Here is a 21699-nt window from a genome sequence, read left to right on the forward strand (position 1 = left end):
GGGCTGCGCAGCCCCGTGGCGGAGGTGGGGGGGAGCCGGCGCCGCGGCTGCTCCTCCCCCGTCCCGGGTGGGAGCGCTTCATCCACGTTTGCAAGTTTGCAGCGGCGGGAGGAGGAGCGGGAGGGCCGGGGCGGGCGCCCTTCCTCCCCTCCCTCCTTCCCTCCCCTCGCCGCCCAGTCCGCCCTGCGGCTGCCCCGCTCGCGGCCCTCCATGGCGGGGCCGGCGGCCGTGCGGCGGCCGGGCCCCGGCTGCGGCGCGCTGCTGCTGCTGCCGGCGCTGCTGGTGAGCTGGGCGGCGTGCCAGGCGCCGCCGGTGCCCGCCGCCGAACCCCCCTGGGACGGCGCCGATCTCCGCGTCGAGCGGCGCTTCGTGCCCGAGAGCTGCCCGCGGGCCGTGCGGCCCGGAGACTTCGTGCGCTACCACTACCTCGGCGCCTTCCCCGACGGCACCCGCTTCGACTCCAGGTCTGGCTTGCGCCCGCCTCGGGGCTTGGCGTGCAGCCCCTCCCCGGGGTGCCTTCCCCCCTCCCCGGGGTGCAGCCCCCCCCCGGGTTTGTAGCTGCAGCCCCCTCGGGGCTTGGTTCGTGTGAGGGTGCTCTTCGGGGAGAGGAGGGGAGCGAGCGGTGCTGTCCCCACGGGGGTGTTTTTGTGGGTGTTCGGAGATGGTGGCGCTGGGTGGAGGCTGTATTTGAGGTTCAGTTCAGGTCCCGCCGCTCTTCCTGGCTGTGACCCGCCGTGGCCCACGAGCCCTTTTGGGGTCACCGGTCTAGTGGCAAGCTGGGCAATGCCGTGCGAGCAAGAACACGGGTTGTACAGGCCAACGTGGGAAGATGTCTTTGAAACATGGAAGGGCAGAGGGCTGAGGTGTGACTGCTGGGGACTGGGGGCAGGACCTCTGCAGTGGCTGGGTCCAGCTCGCAGCAGTTTACGTGCCCTGATGGATCCCCACCACGTTCTTCCAGCTGCTTCTCCAAGACGCTGACCAGGAGCTTTCTGCTCCAAGAGACAAGAAGACCGTAAGGATATTCACTTAGCCTGGTAAACAGGAGCACGTATGATATTGCAGTCAGTTAGAGAATTTAGTGATTTTGTGCCCGTTTCTGTACGTTTCCTGTGTCTTCTCCAGGCTCAAATCTACTAGAATGCAAACACTTCTGAATCTTTACCAGAAATACAAGAATTATCAGGTTGTGCTTACATAGAAATTTTTGGATAAGTTATCCTTGAATAAATGTGACCTATGTACAGTGAAGCGTCTGGCCACTTTCCTGCTGTTATTTTGGGATCAGGAAACCTAAATAGTGGGATCAGGAGATTGTGAAGGATGCTGATGCTGCTGACAGCTTATTTGTTTTTTCTTGCTTCATTCATTGCCATTGATCAAAGTCTTACTCGGAAAGAAAAAGCAAAATGTATTTTCACTAATCCTGGTAATCTTGTGCTTCAATGAAAATCTACAGCCTTAGGGAAATAACTGGCTTTCAAAGTAAGCTTGGCTCTTCTTCTGGAACTGACAGTACTTCAGTACGCCGGTAGTGCCACTTCACCAGCACTGCTCCAGATAAAGTGCGAGATGCAGTAGCTGGCGGTTCAGCTGGCGTTGGTGCAGTTTCAGTGAAAAAGCACAGCAAGGACAGTGAATTCATTGGCGACCGTCAGTCTCAGAAAATAGGTCTTAGCTGCAGATGTGAGAACGCACAAAGAAAGGCAGCATCCTCACTGCTCATTGTACAAATATGTGACAATTGGAAAACCAGCCATGTGTTCAGAAATGTGTTTCTGATTGCTACAGATGCCTGCTGAGGCTTACTTGTACGCTGACTTGTACCAGCAAATTTCTGCACTGAGGCGGGGCACCAAGAGGGGCTTCCCAGGTGCTGGCTCTGGTTTAATTCCAAGTTCCTTGTCATTTGGCTCTGAATTATTTGGGGCAGGAACAGTCTGTGCAGAACTACACAGCGTTTATCCCTTTGGGTCCGCTAAAAATCAGTAAATAAATAATAATGATGAAAGTGCAATCTAACTTGAGTATTTGTATGGCCATCTTCATTTCAAAAGGATGCAAAAAGTCAGGTTTGTTCAGCTCATCATTTTTTTTCCAGACGGCAGCTCATGTTGACATATGTTTTTGTTATTCGCTGTGGTCTTTTTTTAAGATTGATGACAGTGGGTTATCATGTTAAGACAATGGAAAATTAGGAGGTTTTTATGTTCTGTAGGTTAATGGAAGAAATATTTTGGAGTATTTGTCGTAAAATCTTTAGTGTTCTCTGCATACAAGTTAGATACTCAGTCAAATTTCACTAAAATTAACCTATTAGAAAGCCCATTTTTCTACCTGTCAGAGTTGCTATCTGTTTTTTTTTTTAAGTGTATGAAAGTGCTTACCAGCATTAATTTAGTCAAACACTACTATGAAATCGGTCTAGAAAATACTCTGGGTGTTGAACTAAGGGCAGTTTTACTTTGTTTATTTTTCAACTGCTGAAAATGTTCTTGAGGTTTAAAATTATTTTTCTGTATTTCCAAGTAGAAGGTAGTAATACAGCTCTTCTTGTTAACAGGCTGTTGACAGTCTTAGTAACTATGACTGTGTCACATAAATTAACTAATGTGCCTGTTTATTCCTTCCCCCCCCCCATCAGTATTTGCATTTTTATTTCCATGGCCATAAAATGATTTGCATTTTTGAATCTGAACTTAATTGCCTAGTCATCTGCTGTGAATTTGGTAAATTCCTCTAATAGAAACTAATTTTGCTTAGTTTTAAGGAATCTGCAAAGTCAGTCCTGCAAAGCTGCATGATCTGTTCACCGCTTTGTTCAGTTCTCTGCTTAGCATCAATGTTTTCTTAATTGTAGGTTTATTTCTGGCAAAAAAAAGCTCTTCTGTTTTAAGCCCATCCCAGATGTATTGCCAAGCTTTGTCAATTGCTACAAAATACCACTTTTTGGGGTTTCTTAGAACGTATTATGTTATTAGTCTTAACATCTTAATTATGTTTTTGTGTGTATAATAGAATTTGTCAGGAGCTAATTTAAATATTTTCCATCCTTGCCTGGAAGTAGGAATATGTGTGCAACTGAAAGTGAATGGTCTGTATAGAGACTTGTCTATTTTAAAGGAAATGTTTGCCAGAAAAAAAAGATGGTGGAGCAAACAGAGAGATCACTCAGTAAAATATTTGAGGGATTCGAGGCTCTGGGACTGTTAGGAGGCTCAGTATGTTGTGGAAGTGATGTGTACAGACTTCGAAGGAAAGTTTGACATCATTTCCCTAGCGATATCTAGCTACTGGCTGCTTTCCAGAATATTTTAGCAGACAAAGAGGCACAAGCCTTTTTTTAAATTATTTTTTGCAGTGCTGCCTTTTATCTAGGGATGGGGGGGAAGTCCTTTAAATTATAAAAGGAATTTGAGAAAATGGAGGCAGTAAAAGCTTAAAAATAGGCATGAAGCTCTTGAAATGCTTCCTGCCATATGTTTATACATCGCTTGAAAAAATTAAATAACAGCAGCAATTCAGGCACAGCAAAGTGGGGTCATTGTGCGGATTTAAGGTGGTCAAACTGACCACGTAAGCTACTGTTAGTGTTCTGCTGTGGTAACACTGCTGCTCTCTGTGGAAAACTTCATTATCATTTAAGCATCGTTTCTTTTACCTTTCAAATGTTCATGTATTATCACAGTGGAAGATCATTCTTGGTCTGGCACACTTGCGGTTTAAAGTACATCTCTATTTTTTGCTATTTAAACCTTAATGACGTGAGAGCTGGGAATGTGGAGAAGAAAATAAATAACCATTTGGAGAAAATAAATAACCAATTGGCAAATCTCACAGCTATTACTTGAAAAGGCATCTTTTTTCCTTTCCTTTTCTCCCCCAGAGATGTCTCACGCTGTAAAGCTTAGCGATCTCGCATAATATTTTTGTGGTGTTACTCACCAAAATCAATATGCTGAGATCCTACTGTGGGAGCGGCCATCCTTTCATATCTTGTAAGGTTGTTTAATTTTTCTTTCTCATCTGTAATTTTCCAGTGCTGCTTATAGTATTAGTGTGTAAATTAGCCGTTTGTAGTTAGGGGCTTCGGGTGCCGGCAGTATACATCACACGCTGCTAGAATGCATTTCAGATAGACGGTGAGCAGTGAACAGGAGAGCTGGGTTGAAGTCTCAGAAACATATAGATTTGCCCCTTCTCTTAGCAGCTGTCTCGCGATAAAGTTATGCTGACAGGGCAAGGGGAGACAAGGTACAGTTAAACTCCCCAAAAAATAGTGGAATGATGGATAAATGAACCGCTAACATTTTTGCCCACTTTTCCCTCTTTAGCTATGACAGGGGATCCACATTCAACGTGTTTGTGGGAAAAGGTCAACTTATTGCTGGGATGGACAAAGCTCTGGTCGGCATGTGCGTGAACGAGCGGCGGTTCGTGAAAATCCCCCCCAAGCTCGCCTACGGAAGCGAAGGCGTCTGTAAGTGCAGCACCGGGGGGGGTGAACGGCTGGTGGTGCAAGTGGCTCGGCAGAGCAGGCAGAAAACGGAGTCGCAGAAGAGAAGGGCAGAAATTGCAAGCAGTGAATTTCAGAGAGGTTCTCCCCTGCTCAGGGGTGTTTGTTAAGCCTATAGGCTAGCTGATCGCTCCGGCCTCCATCGGCGTGCGGAAGAAAGAGCTGTTGACTGTAGAGGACCTTCAGCAAACGAACCTTGCTACTGAAGTTAACTATTTATTTATACCTACCTCGCTGTTAAATAGTTATTGTATTTTGGCGTTGCAGTGCTGCACAGGGTCTTGTCAGTGCCAAAAGCAGCTTTGCTCTGCAGACTCAGAGGCAGCAAATGGTAAATCAAGAGCCGTTTGCCTGATGGACATATTTGATAACGGTTCATGTTGCCAGATTCTCCCCCTGCTTCTGTAGCTGCAACAGTGACAGGGGGGATATAAGCACAAAAAGGAGTAAGTTGTACATCATGGATTTTATTTAGGGAATGCGTAGATTGGTTCCCTTTCCTGTAGAAAAAAGGAAATAAAACTGGTTGTGTTGTTCTGGTTTTGCAGCTGGTGTGATACCCCCCAACGCTGTGCTCCATTTCGATGTGCTTCTGATCGATCTCTGGAACTCGGAGGACGAAGTGCAGGTTCAGACTTACTTCAAACCTGAGAAGTGTCCTCGGACAGTCCAGGTGTCTGACTTCGTACGATACCATTACAATGGAACGTTCTTAGATGGGACCCTGTTTGATTCAAGGTACACAGCTGGGTTGTGTGTCTTTGTTCTTTTAATAGGTATCTGATGTCACTTCAAACCATCACTTCTTCACTGGTGTAACGATAAATGCTAATTGCCCAGAAAGACAAGAAATGACTAGCATCATATAAGTGTCAGTAATTTGTTCGGGGATTATGGGACACCGATACTGACTCAAACCAATAAAACAGTACGTTATTTCTGCGTTAGCATTATGAGCCCAGATCCTTTCTTTTTAAAAATTTAATTCCCTGTATCTGTATTTATTGCAGTCAGCTAATAGATAGTTTTTATAACCGCTGCAGCATAGCTACTCAAGTTAGATACAAGCTTTATAAACTAAGCAAAGTTCGTGGTGAAATTGAGATATTAACACTTTCATACTGAGATTTTAAGTTTACAGCATGTGTACTTCATTAAAGTTCTGTGGAAAGTGATGCTTTAATAAAATGCTATTATGTTTGTGAGCCACTTTTCAAAACCTCTGTTAGGTTCCTGAAATAGCTAAGCGCTCTGGAAAACACTACCCAGCCAGCCCTTGGTAAATCAAGGAGCAGTATTTTTGGAGCAGCAAGCTGTGAGTTACATTGTGCATAGTGTGTGGCTTTTGAAGATTAATATTGTTCTTTCCTGTGGCTGTCTGACATTTGGTTGTGGTTTGGTTTTGGTGTGTTTTTTTTTTTTTTTTTTTTCCATTTTTAGCCATAATCGGATGCGAACTTATGATACCTATGTGGGAATTGGATGGCTGATTCCTGGTATGGACCAGGGTCTCTTGGGAATGTGCGTAGGAGAGAAGCGCATTATCACAATACCACCTTTCCTGGCATATGGAGAAGAAGGAGATGGTAAAAGTTATTCTTTTTTTTTTATCCAAGTCATCCATATTTTAGAACAAACTTGTACTTCATGTATTTTAAATTTTTGGGCAGCATTATTACCCATTTCAGACAGATGGAACAAAATGATGGAAAGAGAGGCTCAAAATGTATTATGTACAGGATTGGACTGATTAGAAAGTAAAAGATTTTTTTTTTTTTTAAATTTAACCAGTAGGTTGCTTAACAGAGATGATGTTGATACAATTGTAATCTTTATATACGGAAATTTTATTTTATTCAGATAATATAATCTGTGAGTAATATCTAGTGGCTCCAAAAACTGGAAGTCAGATGCCTGCATAATTCTTTCAATGGCTGCCACAGAGAGCAGAAAACTTTTGAAAAAAGAAAAATGTATTTTTAGTTCCAATTTTGTTGTTTTTTTTGCAACCAATGCCCTAGTAATAACTACAAGATGGATTAATTGTCCTGTGAGACTGTATGCAGCCCTCAGGTCATACATAGAGGTCCCCATGTTAAATGAGGTGGCAGTTAGGTATAGTTTGGGACGCTTCCTTAAATTCTTTCTCTGCTCTAATGTTTAAGAATGTGTCTGTGGCGTACACGATTTCGTACCGCTTCCATGATTTCATTACAATTAACTGTGATAGCCATCTCCATGGATAACAAAACTTTGTGGAGTTAGTTTTAAAATTTTGCCAAGATCTTGAGCTCAATAGTTCTCAGTCAAAGCAACCCACACCATAATTTGTGTGTTGATGGAAAGGTACTTTTTTTTTACCCTTCTTCAACTTCCATCATGTGGTCTCCTGTTTTGATATTAACAGGATGAGAAGAGTGGATGTACCAAATTTGTATTCTGATGGTTATTTTATGCACTTTCATGAAGTGTGTTGGAAGTACTGGCAGACTAAACCATGCAGCTCAGATGGAGCTGGTGTATATTGACTAAGATGGATGTTGCTGAAGAGGCTGTTCTTTTTGGTGAGGCAGTGCCATCACAATAGGAACAGAATGAAATAACTGAGTTGGAGAATTAAGTGAAAAATCCACACATGAAACCAAAAATGACTGACTAGAAGCAGATTACGCTCATTTATTTTGGGAGGGGAGGTGCCTGATATTCAGCAGTAGGCTACTTTTCTTCAACAAACATGTTTAAGCTCCTTCTGGAACATCTGCTCTTTCTTACCAATTTTCTGCTCTAACACTTTTGTAGGTAAGGAGATCCCTGGCCAAGCTTCTCTTGTCTTTGATGTGGTTTTGCTAGATCTCCATAACCCCAAAGATGGTATTACTATTGAGAACCAGCATGTGCCTGAATCTTGCGAGCGGAGAAGCCAGACAGGAGACTTTCTCCGATACCATTACAACGGCACGCTTTTGGATGGCACGTTGTTTGATTCCAGGTAACTGAACCGTTCAGCCCTACAGATCCCGTTTCCAGTTTGGCTCGTTTGTCTTGTTCATAATACACCCAAATACAATTCTTTGCTTTTCCTTCCTTTTTGAAATTTTGTGAGTGGAGTTGGAGTCTTCTCTTCTTAAAAAACTCACAGAAACCTTTTCAGCACGGGAGGGAAGACAAAGACCTATTTTGTACTACGCCAGTATCGCCGACGCCATCTCGGGGCGGTGGCCCACCTGGTGAGGCTGTGTGTGCTTTGGGCAGGCACGCCTGAAGACTCTTTGCCCCATATTGTTTATCTGCCGAATAGGTAATACTCGAAGAGAGAGAAGATAAATATTATTCCCATTTTACATCCTGAGAATCGCGAGTCAGTGAGCTAGGGGCTGGTTTGAGGTTAATCCCAGGACAGCCTTTCCCTTTGTACTTGAAAGCTCCTTGCATTTTGAAGGCTAATGTCTTTCAAGACTGAATTCAGCAACGGGGTTTCTGTGGTAAAGGAAGAGGGATTGCTGTCACTTCGGATCCAAAGCTCTCTGGGCACATGAGCCTCATGTACAGAATTATATGATGAATAATACCCTTGTAGCTTCCTGTCACTTTTGTTTGCTCTTTAATGGGCAGTGCTTTACTTCCCCCTCCAGCTTTCAGAACAGCTGGCACAAGTAGCTAAAAAGAGTTCAAAATTCGCCACTGTAAAACATTTTACAAAATAAACCAATAAAAATTTTTTCATACTTCTACAACGGCTGCAAGCTGAAGATCAGGATCAGTTTGCAAACATGAGCTGAGTGATACGCCATGTGTGCTACTTCCCATGAGGAGGAGTCAGGGAATTGTATCTCATGTAATTGAATTCAGGTGCAGTAAGGTTCAGACTCAACCTTGACCTCCCCATTCAGCTACCCAGCTTGGTGGGAGGATAGAAAGCAGGAGACCTGCATCAACAGCCATCACTGTAGACCTTAATTTACAGCTTAGGAAAACTTGTAAGTCAAGAACTTTAAGCTTATCCACAGTGCACTTGCCCAGAATCTCTCTTTTTTGAGATGTAAATGAGTATTGTCTGTAGTAATAAACAATTTTTGAAAAGGGCTGTACTATTTCTATTAGCATTATGGTCAATAAATAGTAATAAATGCTTTGTAGACAGCAGTCTCTACATCATTCTAAAGCGCTGAGAGTTATAAGAGTGCTTATTCGTTAGTGTTGTATCCTGACTTCCTGCAGAATTTACCAGAAAGGCCAATATCTAACAAGTATCTATGAAGAAATAGAGCAGCTAACAATAATTATTGAAAGCGTTGGAGTTGGCCAGAAAAAAATTTCTCACTAGTAGAGGGAAGCATGCCAAAAGCACTGTGAGTGGCTGGGGTCGAGAACTCTGATAATCTTTTCCGTCATTTTTTTCTTCTGCAATATTCAGCTGCAGAACTACCCCTGGGCAGCTTGTGCAGGGCTGTCTGGACTTAGAGCAGTTGAATAAACCTCTGAATTACATCAGGGTCTGTACTGGTCTTGCTCTTTCCCACAGTTACCTCGTAAAGATGAATTAAAACCTTTCTGCCTTCCCTTCCTTGGGTTGTGCCTTCATGTAGCATGCCTTGAAGAAAGGCAGAAGACAGACACATCCTCGTAATAAACACAATTTGTTGTTGTAGGCTCGTTTTATTCTGTCATTAGGCGTTGAAGCAGATCCTTCAACCTACGTAAAAGTGATTGACATAGTTTGGAAGGGAGGGATAGTATTGATACTGTTCTGTTGTCATGACTCATTTTAATTCTGTGCATCCCAGGAGAACCTATTTATCCCACCTCCTGCTTGTAGTAGTTGAACTACATAGCTGTGGTTGCAAAATGAGATAGTCTGAAGGGTGTCTCATGAAAATGAACGTAAACTATATCTAGTTGATAAGCACTTATTAAAGTAGGATCGGGGAAGAGAAAAATTGAAAGGAGAAAACTGATTTTTTTTCAGTTACTTATCAAAACATGTTTTCTGTTTAGTCTAAAATACATAAATAGGTGAGATTTTCTTTCAAGATATAGTAGAAATGCATTTGCAGATAAGCTGTTCCCTAGCCAGGGTCCCAGTACTGGTTAATAAATGACGCATGCATCACTGACTGATGAAACTTGGTGGCCAAGAGTCGTTGAACGCGGTGATTGCATTGTGCCTTTCCAGTGGTAGTTAATGACCATGTGTTTGACCTTAACTGGGTTAAGAATTGTGTTGCAGACCTATTGCAAGATTCTGTGTTTTCTTGAGTACACCTGATGCTGCTAAAATGCAAATATTTTCCATAGCTATTCACGAAATCGTACATATGACACCTATGTTGGGAAAGGTTACGTGATTGCTGGGATGGATGAAGGTTTGCTAGGTGTATGCACTGGTGAAAAAAGAAGAATAATAATCCCCCCTCATCTTGGATATGGAGAAGAAGGAAGAGGTGAGCTTGACTTTTCATTCAAGTCTTCTGTAATTAATGATGTTTCCTTTATTGTTTAGTGCATCTGTGTGTAGTTCAATTTTTTTGGCATTTGAAAGGCTTGTGAATTAGTTCATTATTTTGTGGGCATGCAACTGACAGGATTACACCCAGAATTTGCAAAATTATTTTAATTCGCTAAATAGGCAGGGCAATAAGAATGCAGAACAATCTCACATGTAATTGGTGACCTGAAATTATTTGGATAATTAGTGTTTCGGGCAGACTGGTACTTGGTGACCTGAACTCATTTGGATAATCAGTGTTTCAGACAGACTGGTACTTGGATGCCGGGAGCTCTGCAGCATGAGATCTTCCTTGCTGTGTGTCTTAGCAAGCTCTGTATGCTAAAGGAATTCATCGTGTTAAGTTTTCTTCCCCATTCCTTCCACAGCCACAGGTTTTGTGGACTCCCTAAGCCACCTCTATAAACATGCATGTAACAACAAAGTGTCTGTGTATGTATAACATACAGTTAAGATTCCTTTGGGAAAACAGACTATTACCTAAAAAGATTGCTGTGAGAGGTTGAATATGATAACCCTTCTAGGCCATCACAGTTTTATGGCTGGTGTTTCAAAAGGTACCTCCTGGGATGTTATTTGGAAAAAGTGATTTAGAAGAAAAGCCTCTCTTCTGGGAATGCAAATTCTATGCCGTTGATTTGGGAATTAGACTCCTCTAATAACAAAACCCAGTCCTGGGTCTGGATGTGTCTATCAATCCTGGTAATACGATTGCATGTTATCCTGTGAAGGGGTGGGGGGGAGACGTGGCTTGCTATCAGGACATTTTAAGGAAATGTAAACCTTTTAGACATAATGACATTCCTTGAAGCATGAGAAGTCCTGTGAGAATTTTGATGATCCGTAATTAATTGGTACATGAAACACAAATCAGTCATTTAAATTGGACACAGGAAATACGTGGTTATCGCTTCATTTCTGCATAATTTTCCAATTCAGAATAATGGAAATTTTTTCCTTCACTGTTGAACTGAGCGCGTTTAGTGCTTTTCCACTGGTTCTCTTTCCTACATCAGATGCAGCTTGTGTCTGCTGCATACAGAGGAGAGGTAATCCTTTAATTCTGAAGGAGAAGAGCAAAATGACTCAGTAGCAGGCACAGTGGGAATATATATTCTTACAGGGTGCAGTACCTGGTCATCATAAGCCTGTTTGGGTACCATTTCTTTCTCTGCTTGCCTAATTTGCTTCCTGTTTAGGAAAGATTCCAGGATCTGCAGTGCTGGTCTTTGACATCCACGTGGTTGACTTCCACAACCCCTCAGATTCGGTCGGCATTACTGTTAACTACAAACCTTCCAACTGCACTGTACTGAGTAAGAAGGGAGATTACTTGAAGTATCACTACAATGCTTCGCTCCTGGATGGTACTTTGCTAGACTCGACGTAAGTATATCACCTGATAAAGAAAATGCCCCTAGCAGCTGTGAAAGCAGAACGAATTGCCGGCAAAGCGGGCTGGCGGGGAATAAAAGAGTTTTTAAGTGAAAAATTGAGTATTTATGTAGAATGTATTTTTCTTTTTATGTCTGCCTGCCTAAGCTATATAGGAGGAGGAAAAGAAAAAGACAATCTGTCATAGCATAATGAGAGAACTGGGAACAAAGAGGATGTAGGAGTGTGTTGGAGAAGAACATAAACACTACAGGTGGAGTGATGAAACAGGTTGTCTGCGTGGCAGTCTGCTTAGGTGGGCTAATTCAGGTGTCTGGGCCAGTCATACTAGGGCGACACAGGGCTCCGCATGAATGAACAATCCACGTGTATTCAGTTTCTTGGGTAGGATTTGCACTCTGCGATGAGAGAGATCTGGTAGAGGTACTCGGCTTGTTAAAGCTAGCTTGATTTTTAGTAAATGGTGTTGTATAGTAAATGTGTTTTATAGTAAATGGTCACCGTCATGTCTGTACCGCACATGGGTGCTAGTTTTCCTGTATTGTAGTGTTGTGGTAAGTGTCAGCACGGGGAAACTCTCAGAGGGCTTGATCATGACTGTGATTATAATGTTCCTCCTCCTCCTTCCTGTTGACAAAAGGTTTATGAGGGAAGCAGAGGCTGCTCCAGTCTGTCTCACACAGAACTAAAGTAATCCCATAGCGCTCTTTGCTGCAGCTACAAGAATACTTCTGCTAGCTTTTTTTCTGCCTTCATCTTTTGGATAGCGCAAGTCATCTAAATAATACTTTATTTTTTGGAAGGGAAGTTGGGAAAAAATTTTTAAACAGGTTATAATTAACATAGGAAGCAGCTCATAGTTTTCACAATAGCTTGCAGAGCTGAAAAGCTGGCTTGCATTGAAGCACATGATGTGATTCTGTAGGCAAGTACGTACGCAAGTAATGTGTTCGGCTTCGAAACACCTTTTATATGGCAGGAATGCTCAATTCCCATTTTGAAGCAGGATCCAAGGGATGTCGAGATAGTCTTACTCAAAGCAGTTTGTAGAGAAACAAATATGAATCTTGTGCTCCTAATTTTAAGGCTGACCTCCTAGCCACTAAATTGTTTTCTTTCCAAATAATACTATGTTGTACAAGCGTGTCCTGCAGTGGTGCAGCGAAGCCAAATAACCAAAGAAAGGGGACTGACAGAAGAAAGCGTCCTGCTGTTGTGACACATACCGAGTAAAAAGTCTCAACACTGCACGCTCCACTTCTAGAAGCACAATACATGTTTAACTTCTGGGGTTTTTAACTCGTGATAATTTCTGATTTTAGAAATGAGCCACCAGCAGCAAGGTATGATTCAAAATATAATATAGTTAAATAGCAGTAGTAGTATTCCACTTCCAAGCTGTCTTGGTTAAGTGACTACTACATTATAGTGACAGATTTCATTAAAGGGGTGGCTGATCCATGTGAATGCACCCAGGTCCGTATAGGTTGGTAGTTCTGGGACAAATGTACATCTGGATTTTTCATATCTGCTAAAAAAGTCCAACTTTGTTAGTTACAAATATTTGAACGGCAAAAGCCCTTATTTCGAGATAAAGTACTCTGGGGGTTTAATTGGCAGGATTAATGATTTTAGTTGGGTTTCATTCAGGAAGCCTATAATTTTACTACCAGAGGATTTGTCAACAGTAGGGACACTTCTGCTTGGAGTTGGCTGTAACTTGCTACTTTGAGAACAACTTCAAGTAACTGCTTGGTAGAACAGAGCATTGGCCATGAAGTTAATTTTTGGCAATGGCAGGACACTAACTAGAAACTGCTGTTTCTGTGGTAATTTTGAACAACAGAAATTCTCTACTGTATGTTAAAGTTTTTTTTGTTTTTCTCCCCCCCCCCCCCCCCTCCAGACACAGCCTTGGCAAGACCTACAACATAGTTCTGGGATCTGGACAGGTGGTGGTGGGGATGGACATGGGCCTTCAAGACATGTGTGTCGGGGAACGACGAACAGTCGTTATTCCACCTCATCTTGGTTATGGAGAAGATGGAGTTGGTAAGTGAGTGAAACCTATTGCACACCTGCTTAGCACCTCTTGAGTAACTGAACCACAAGGATGCATGTTTTATTACTTGCTATGCATTAGGACATAAGGTGAGTGTCTCGTAGCTGCTTGAATGGGATTTTTTTAGAGTTTTTTCATTTCATTATTTTAGACAACCCCCCCATTCCCCAGTGAAATGAATATACTGTCTGTGTTGCGTTTTAAGTCATACTGTGGCCAATGTAAAGACTATACCAGTACAAACGGGAACACACGCCCCCAGTAATTTTGCTTTGTCAAAATGGAAAGCTCCAGGCGCTCTGGTGTTGCAGAGGGAGTAAACACTGTTCTCCATGATAGAGAACTGGGTACTCGGCTTGGACGTGTGACGTGTTATTCAGGAAACAACGCTGAAGGGGACTGTTCAGCACTAATATGTTAGCAAATTCAGAGAAAACTCAAAATTCAGAAACTGCATGAACTGGATGTAAGATGTGAAACAGTGTATCAGTGCTGTTGAAACACCAACAATAATACATTTAAGGCAGTTTGCCCTGTTTTAGAGCATTGAGGCTTATCAATTTTTGATGACAGGGACAACAATGTTCAAAGGAACAATATAGAAGTGACAAGAACTCTCATATTCCAGTGTGTGTGGTTGTTACTGGTCTTGTGAGTTAAAAGACTTGTGGGAAAGGCGTCTATCAGGAGATCACCAAGATCAACAAACTCTGATTTATATGGAAACAGTTGTATAAGTTGCTATGTTCTTTGAGTACCTCCAGATCAGTTTGTGTTTTTATAAAGACTGTCTGTCAAGCATCACCTGTCAAGCTTAATGGAGAATTAATTTGCAATAAGAGATGAAGCAGCATTTTCACTTGCACCTGGCTTCTACAAAAATTATGAATGAAAAATTATGAGTATTATAAGTATGCAACATTTTATACTATTATATGTAGTTGCATAGTTACATATAATAAATAAAAAATTTCCTCATAAAATAAAAAAAATCTGCCGTGTTAAAAAACGTTGTAAACATACCTGTCATAGGTATTTGCCATCATTCAAATTACATTTGATATACATGGTCTGAAACACTGCATGTTTGTTAGTGTTTTGGTATATACCTGGATATCTGAAGAGATTGCTCGTTTGCTACCGGACGGAAGTTAGAGGTGACCTCAATTTTCTCTTTCAAGGACAAATTAAACTCCTTTCATGGTTTCATTGAGGTGACATCCCAAGCTGTTGCAACACTGTTGAGTCTGTCAGTAGCAGCTTGATACACAGTGTATCGGCAAGACAAAGGAAAATTGATTCATTCCCAGAATTTTACCTTTATAAGTAAAAAAAAGGATGCAGTTTTATTATGAAAGCTTCCTTTATGTTTTGATCACCTCTGCTGAAGTGAACAGGAAGATTTGATGGGCTTGGGATCATGGGGCTTGGGGATCACAGTTGGAGCAGGAAGAGAAATTTAATTACGTTAAAAGGAAATACACTCTTCAATGTAAGTGACGATAAATACCCCTCTCTGCCATTTCTTGTGACAGAAGGAGAAGTGCCTGGTAGTGCTGTATTAGTTTTTGACATTGAACTGCTGGAACTGGTGTCTGGCTTGCCTGAAGGGTACATGTTTGTATGGAATGGCGAAGTCTCTCCCAATCTTTTTGAAGAAATAGACCAGAATCATGATGGAGAGGTTCTTTTGGAGGAGGTAAGCTGAAACAGTGAAAATGCTTGCAGTGGTTTTCTTCTACCACCATCATTAAGGTACTCGGATGTTGCAGAATGGGGTCTTCTCTCCTCTGCTCTCCTCTTTTCTCACATGGTGTTTGTTGTCAAGGTAGCAGGAAGGTAGCGTGTCGGTTAAAACATGATTGATTAGCTTTAGAGATAGAACCGAAAAGAAAAAAGAAATATAAGAATGGCCGTACTACTTAAGAGCATTTGCTGTTGTGGTCTCCTTGGTCAACAACATGTCACTCTCCTATGTCACTCGCTGTTCAATTCATCTTCCCCCTAAATTATGAAAAAGAACTTTTCTTGTTACGGGTCCAGGACCCACCGGAATAAGTAAGGAAATCCCTGTTGAGCTCCAGAAAGAGTGATTTAACCTCATGTGTCTGTCCTAATTAGTCCAGATTAGGTTGTAACAGTGTACTTTGATGTACACTTAATAATAAGTAGTAAAAATGCTGAATAGTCAAAACGAATAAATGGTACTTTTGTGAATACCTCTTCAGTTTTAAATGTCTGTTTCATTGTGAGCTGCTTTCTCCTCCGTTCCCTCCACCTAGTTTTCAGAGTACATTCAAGCTCAAGTCGATTCCGGCAAAGGAAAACTGGCCCCTGGTTTTGATTTTGAAAAGATTGTTAAAAATATGTTCACCAATCAAGACCGGGATGGAAATGGTAAAGTTACCGCTGAAGAATTCAAGTTGAAAGACCAGGAGGCCAAAGAGGAACACGATGAACTGTAAAGCTAAGAAAAAAAGAGTCCTGAGCTGACCTACTGTTCGAACGTGTGTCCTGGAAGAGGTTTCGGCGAGCATGATTCTGAAAGGTTAGCGCTCAGCTAGATAGCCTCTGTCTGCCTGTGCCTAGGTGCTGGTAGGCTGTTAAAATAGGAAGAGATTTTCAGTTGGAATTGTTGGGTATATTTGAAAAAAGTGTTAAGTGCCTCAAGGTAGGATGTATAAATGGATAAAGAGTGTACTGCCATACGTGGTGTTGTGAACCACGTGGTCCGTTTTTATGCTAAAGATTAGGAGTCATCATTGAACAACACTCAGTCACTTGGATGGATGGATGGATGGTAGGGAGAAAACTTACCAAGTGCTTTTTTTTAAAAGAGTTTTTTAAAACCTTCTGTATCCGAAATATTTCTGCAGGAGAACAAACCAGAAAATACTCCCCATGAAAAGAACCTGTAAAAATTGTCAGGCATTGAGCCCGGTTCCTTTCAGAAGGCATGAGCACTCTTTCCAGTAACTGAACAAACTCATACGAATATTTGCTAGCAGGAGCTCTGATTTGCAAATTGCAGAACATGCAAATGACAGCTATGCCATTGCAAAATTTCCATAAGCTGTGAATTAAATTAAACAGGCCTAGAATTGTAACTCTGTGTGTGTGGGTTTTTAACCTTATGAAATAGAAGTTTGCTACCATCTGTATTGTATTTAATTAATAACCTTGACTCTTCTTGCTGGCCTGTTGAAACAGTGTTCTGATCAGTGATTCCCAAACCTTTCGAGTTGCAACCTTATTTATAGTTTTGTTAGACTTTAAATATTAGTGTTATGGGGTCCAAATACTGTCATAAATACTGCATACAACTGATTTTGTGTTGGGCTTCTGCCTCCTGTTTTGGGAATTGTTAGACTAAGGAGTAAGTACTCAGAGCTTACGCTGCAGAGCAGTCTGGCATGGCGAGCAAACAAGATGACAGTGATAGAATCAAGAAATAGACCCATCTGTGTATGCCTGCAAGTGTTCTGGCCCATCCCTCAGTACAAAATCCGGCCTGGGAGTGCTGTTTAGATTACGTGAAGTCTTGAGACAGTCACCCATTAGATCTATAAATGTAGCAAGCTCTTTAATAGAAAATACACTAAACAGACCTATTTTTCTGGAAGGCCGTATGATCCCCCGTCAGTAGACTACATGTAAAGAGGACAGATACGTATAGTGCGACACTGTCAAAGACAAGTAGAAAGGGAGTTGTGTTTCCAGTATATGCTTTGTGTCTAGTTTCTCGCTTTTCTTGATCTGTACATGTGGGTTGTAAGCTCCCTGAGATGCTCTTTTTAAAAACTGGTATTTCAATTGGATGAAAACATTTTGTAATGGTTTTTAATACAGTTGTTACAGAAAGTGCAGTGAAATTTTTTTTTAGTTTGATACAATTGAGTGTTGGATAACGGATCTTTTTGTTAAATAAAATGTTGATCAACTATTACTGTTAAAGTTTCTTTTTTTTCTGGCACTTTGATGGGTTGGGAACTTGAATCGAAGCAAATACCCTTCATGCAGCTCTCTTCTCTTGCACACAGCAGGCTTATCCTGAGTATGTTCAATATTGTTATTAATCTTCAGGAAAAATATTTTAAACTAAGATTATTTGATTCAAAATGATCAAAAATAATAAACCACAATAAAAGATTTTTTTTTTTCCATACTTCGCACAGGTGAAGTGAAGTCGTTCTTTGGCTTTAGGAGGAGTTCCCTAAATTGCCCATCCCATATTGCCATCAGCTGTGATAGGTGGGAGGGTGATGGTTTTCTCGGCTGGGGGCTCCAAGTCAAACAAAATTGCCTCACATAAGAAACAACATTTCATTCCCCGGGCTAGCGAAAGCAAACTCACTGGGCTTTGTATCTGAGGTTTGATGTTTTCACTTCACCTGTAGCTCAAAAAACGCATGTATTGCATGTAAAATGCTGGAATTCTGGTCTGGTTTGGATTGATGTAAATACCGTCCCTTTATACCAGATGTAAATACCGTAGATGGCAGTGGATGGCACTTGCAACCCAAATGTTTATGACCTGAATGGCTCCTTAGAAGCGTTACCATCTTGTGAAAGCAGCTTCCTCAGAAGACATTTGCACAAAATTTTCCCCTTTCTTTTATTTGGAAGTAGGTTGCTCGCTTGTCGCTGTGGTTCAAATGCGTTGCTTCTGCACGCTTACGGAGCTGAGACGAGGAGCGGGAAGCAAGTTGTGGTTGAGTGCTGCCAGAAGCAGTCCTCGGTGCGGAAACAACTCCTTACTCTGTTCTCACACACACCCCCAAAAGCCAAGCGTGTCTTCTGGATATCCAGGATTGTTTTATGTGAGAAAATCTTAGTGGATAGGTCTTTCTGCAGGGAGGATCATTCCAGGTGGTTTCCAGGAGGCGGGCTGAAGAGTGCCTAGTAACCCTGGACCGCAGAGCCGCACTGCGGGACAGGGGCGGGACGAAGAGCAGCACCACGCGCAGCAGCGCAGTCAGTTGGTAATGCCGAAGATCGCCGTGCTGGACTTTTTTTGGAAGCTCGGGTCAGTGATGGGATAGCAGGTTTGACTTTACCAGTGCCTCTGGCTAGCGTAAGTACATCTAAAATTCTCATTCCGTTCTCCTTAGGCCTTAGCAAACATGGCTTGTGATCCATCTAGATGATGTTTTTCTGTCAAGAGGAAGTTTTTGTTGCCGCCTCACATCACCCCCCCCCCCCCCCCAAGTCGGGAGACTGCCATTTTGGAAATGAGAATGTAGCTTTGGGGGAAAGCAGAGAATAAATGTTCTTATCTCAACCCACAAGTGATTCTCACTTGTACTCTTCCGATTCTCTCCCCTATCCCACCAGGGGAGGGAGGGTGAGCGAGCGGCTGTGTGGTGCTTAGTTGCCGACTGGGGCTAAACCACGACATGCAGACAGTATCTATTTAGATACTTTATTACATACTTAACTGAGATAACTTATTTAGAAAAATAGCTGGTAACTCTTTAAGGGTCATTAATAGCCGGATGAAAATGGATGGTTTAGCTAACGAGAGACTCTCCAGAAATCGGACTGCTGCTGCTCCCCTAAGGAAACAGCCAGGTGCTATTCTCAAGAGCGGGGCAGCTGACTCCCATTAGGCAGCTGGTTGATGAAAGGAAGCTGCCTGCAGTCAAGGTTGGCAGTTACCTACTGGATTGTCAAAGGCTTAGTGGAGGAGAAAAGGAATATGGGTGTGTACCCAGAAAAATTTAGGTATTTATAAATATTCTTCTGTGTGATTTTTCTGTCCTGATTTGACAGCGATACTTTCTGCTGTATAACTCTGCCTGTTCCAAGTATATTCAGAAATTATACTTAAATCAGAGTTTGCAGTTGTTGAATTCAAAGATTTGTTTTTCTCTGTGCAAAAAAAAAAATTCAGATTTTCCTTTAAGCTTAAAAATGGCATATTTAGCTAATACTTGGTGCAAGCTTTTGGCTCAGTTCAGGACTATTAGTGTGTGTTTGACAGTAAGAGGACATTTGAGCTGGCTGCAACACCCACTCAGGAGGAGAAAACATTTTTAGCTAAATAAAGGTCCCAAATACTTGACCTTGGACATGCGCTACAGACAGAACAGAGATTGTGAGTAGAGGAAAAAAAAAAGTAACAAATTCACTTAACTTTACTGCTTATTCCTTGCTTTAAACTTTGGATATACTCTTTTGGCTGTGGGAAAATGGTCTGGGAAATGTACGATACCTTTCTTTCCAAACTGAATCACAAATGAAATATACTGTTAGGGTTGCAAAATGCTTCTGGTTAGAAATTTGATTTAGGAAGACATACTGTGAATAGTGTCTCTTTCCTAAAACTGAATGCAGAATCTGGATAGTGATTACAAAATTAGACTTGCTGGAGAAGGATGGTTTAACCTTTACCTGCAGTGTTAACTTTGCAGTTAATTTTGTTCATGGTTTTGGAGAGGCAACTGATAGTATCAATTCTTATTTCTAGCCAACAGACTAGCGACAAAAAGATGGGATTTTGAAAAAGTGGAGGATATCTAAAAATGCATCTTGTGTTTTCCCTTAACTACCATATAAGCAGGAGTTACGGTTGGCAGTGGGATGTGAGATGATGAAAGGATATTGATAATCTATACAGCACTATGCAGGTTTTTAAAACCAGACCTCCTGGTTCAGGTTGATCATGTAAGTAACTCTTTTTTCTAGAAAGCCATACATATGGCATTTCAAGAAGTAAATTATTTGGCATGCAGATACCCTTTGTACAGGAAATGGGTTCTATCAGATGATTGCAACGTGGCTTAGTTGCTCTTGCGTCCTAGTGAAGCTTCACTGCTCTGGCACACCCTTAACACAGAACCTGAGACTGACAGGATTTAATGAGAGAAGGAGAAAAGTGTGCTGGAGATCTTGACTTACGGGCCTCCTTGTGGAAGGGTAAGAATCCTTTTCTTTAGGTGATTGTCACTGTGGACTGAATGTTTGGTCACTGACCATTCATTGTTCATCCGCTTGGAGGTGAGACTGGAAAACCTTCCTTATATAATGCTTTTCTATATGGTTTTGGTTGGTTTTTTTGTTTGGTGTTTTTCCCCCCCCCCCCCACCCCCATTGTGGGTGGGTTGAACAATGAGATCCTCATCATGCTGAAGGAGTGATGGCTTGCTGTAGGGTTGGGTGAGGCCAAGGAAAAATTCTAGAGGGAGGATCAATGAGTTTACGTGAAATCCTGAGGCAAGTTGGATGAGAACATGGGGCAGTCCTGCCTTTCAGAAACACAACACAGAAAGACCAGAATTGTCCCCTCCTTTTCACCGATGCTGGGATGGCCAGGGAAATCCATTACGCTTGTAGCCAGAATGAGCTTTTGCCAGAGAGCGTGTTGCTGATGTATCTTGTGCTGTGGAGCTGTGGCTATCAATCAGCCACTTTTCACATACTCTAAATTTTAACTGTTATCTGTATTCCAAAGGTAACCCGCCTGTAAACAGAAAATTTTGTCCCAGTGTAAACTTTGGGAGTACTGCCTGGTAATTAGCCCCTTGCAATTGGAGACTGGTTGAGTAAGCAGTGTATCCAAACACCTTGGTATTTTTCAGGAGGCCTTTGCCTTTTGGACTTTTATTTGGTAGCTATGACAAAAGAGCCAGCATGATTGCTTGTTTAAAAACCAAAAAAACACCAAACCCAAGAACCACCAGCCCTACTCCCCCTAAAACCTTGATGTTAGCTCAGCTAACGTAAATTCTCTAGGTGCCTAAAATCCAAAATGTACACTGTTAAAGAAATTGTGTCTGCTGACCTCCCCTGGAAATGCTGCAGCATTCCCCAGGAACCCGCCATGCCCAGGGTGGTGCAGACCATGCTGCTGAGCGGGCAGCTCACACGGATAGCCTGTGGGGAGCCATGCATGACATCGCCCTGCTTATCTTGCCGGCGGTACTGAGACCGTGGTGTTGACAGAAGACAACTGCGCAGAAGGCTGTTCCCTCCCTTACAGTTTTGCAATACGACCACCCTGCCCTCCTCCCTGGCCCAGGCGAAGGGGTGGGAGGCAAGGAGAGAGGCCACAGGGACTGGGTGTGAAGGTTGGCTCAATGGCACATCCAAGCAGGAGAAGAAAGGGAGAAAGTGGGTACCTTGTGCATTGGGGAACATCCTTCCCGCTCCTCCTGGCTGGGTGTTCGGGGCGCCTGCAAGCCTGTTCTGTCCCACTATGGTTGGCATGTTCAAATGTAC

The 21699-nt window shown here is 42.3% G+C and overlaps 1 protein-coding gene across 1 annotated transcript; it reads left to right on the forward strand.

Annotated features, from left to right (window-relative positions):
* On the forward strand, window positions 1–17422 carry FKBP9 (FKBP prolyl isomerase 9). Its single transcript, XM_075143049.1, has 10 exons — window positions 1–464; window positions 4335–4480; window positions 5065–5254; window positions 5957–6102; window positions 7316–7505; window positions 9812–9957; window positions 11222–11408; window positions 13324–13469; window positions 15015–15178; window positions 15762–17422. The coding sequence occupies exons 1-10, from the start codon at window positions 211–213 to the stop codon at window positions 15942–15944; spliced, it is 1752 nt and encodes a 583-aa protein (XP_074999150.1). The 5' UTR covers window positions 1–210; the 3' UTR covers window positions 15945–17422.
* Window positions 17423–21699: the final 4277 nt, after the last annotated feature.

The sequence above is a fragment of the Calonectris borealis genome, chromosome 2 (assembly GCF_964195595.1).
Source record: "Calonectris borealis chromosome 2, bCalBor7.hap1.2, whole genome shotgun sequence".
NCBI classification, from domain to species: domain Eukaryota; kingdom Metazoa; phylum Chordata; class Aves; order Procellariiformes; family Procellariidae; genus Calonectris; species Calonectris borealis.

Excerpts from the sequence above, each read along its gene's own strand:
- FKBP9 (XM_075143049.1), top strand. The coding sequence starts at position 211 with ATGGCGGGGCCGGCGGCCGTGCGGCGGCCGGGCCCCGGCTGCGGCGCG. Across the intron at positions 465-4,334 it reads GGCACCCGCTTCGACTCCAG|CTATGACAGGGGATCCACAT; the intron begins GTCTGGCTTGCG and ends TTCCCTCTTTAG. Across the intron at positions 9,958-11,221 it reads ATATGGAGAAGAAGGAAGAG|GAAAGATTCCAGGATCTGCA; the intron begins GTGAGCTTGACT and ends CTTCCTGTTTAG.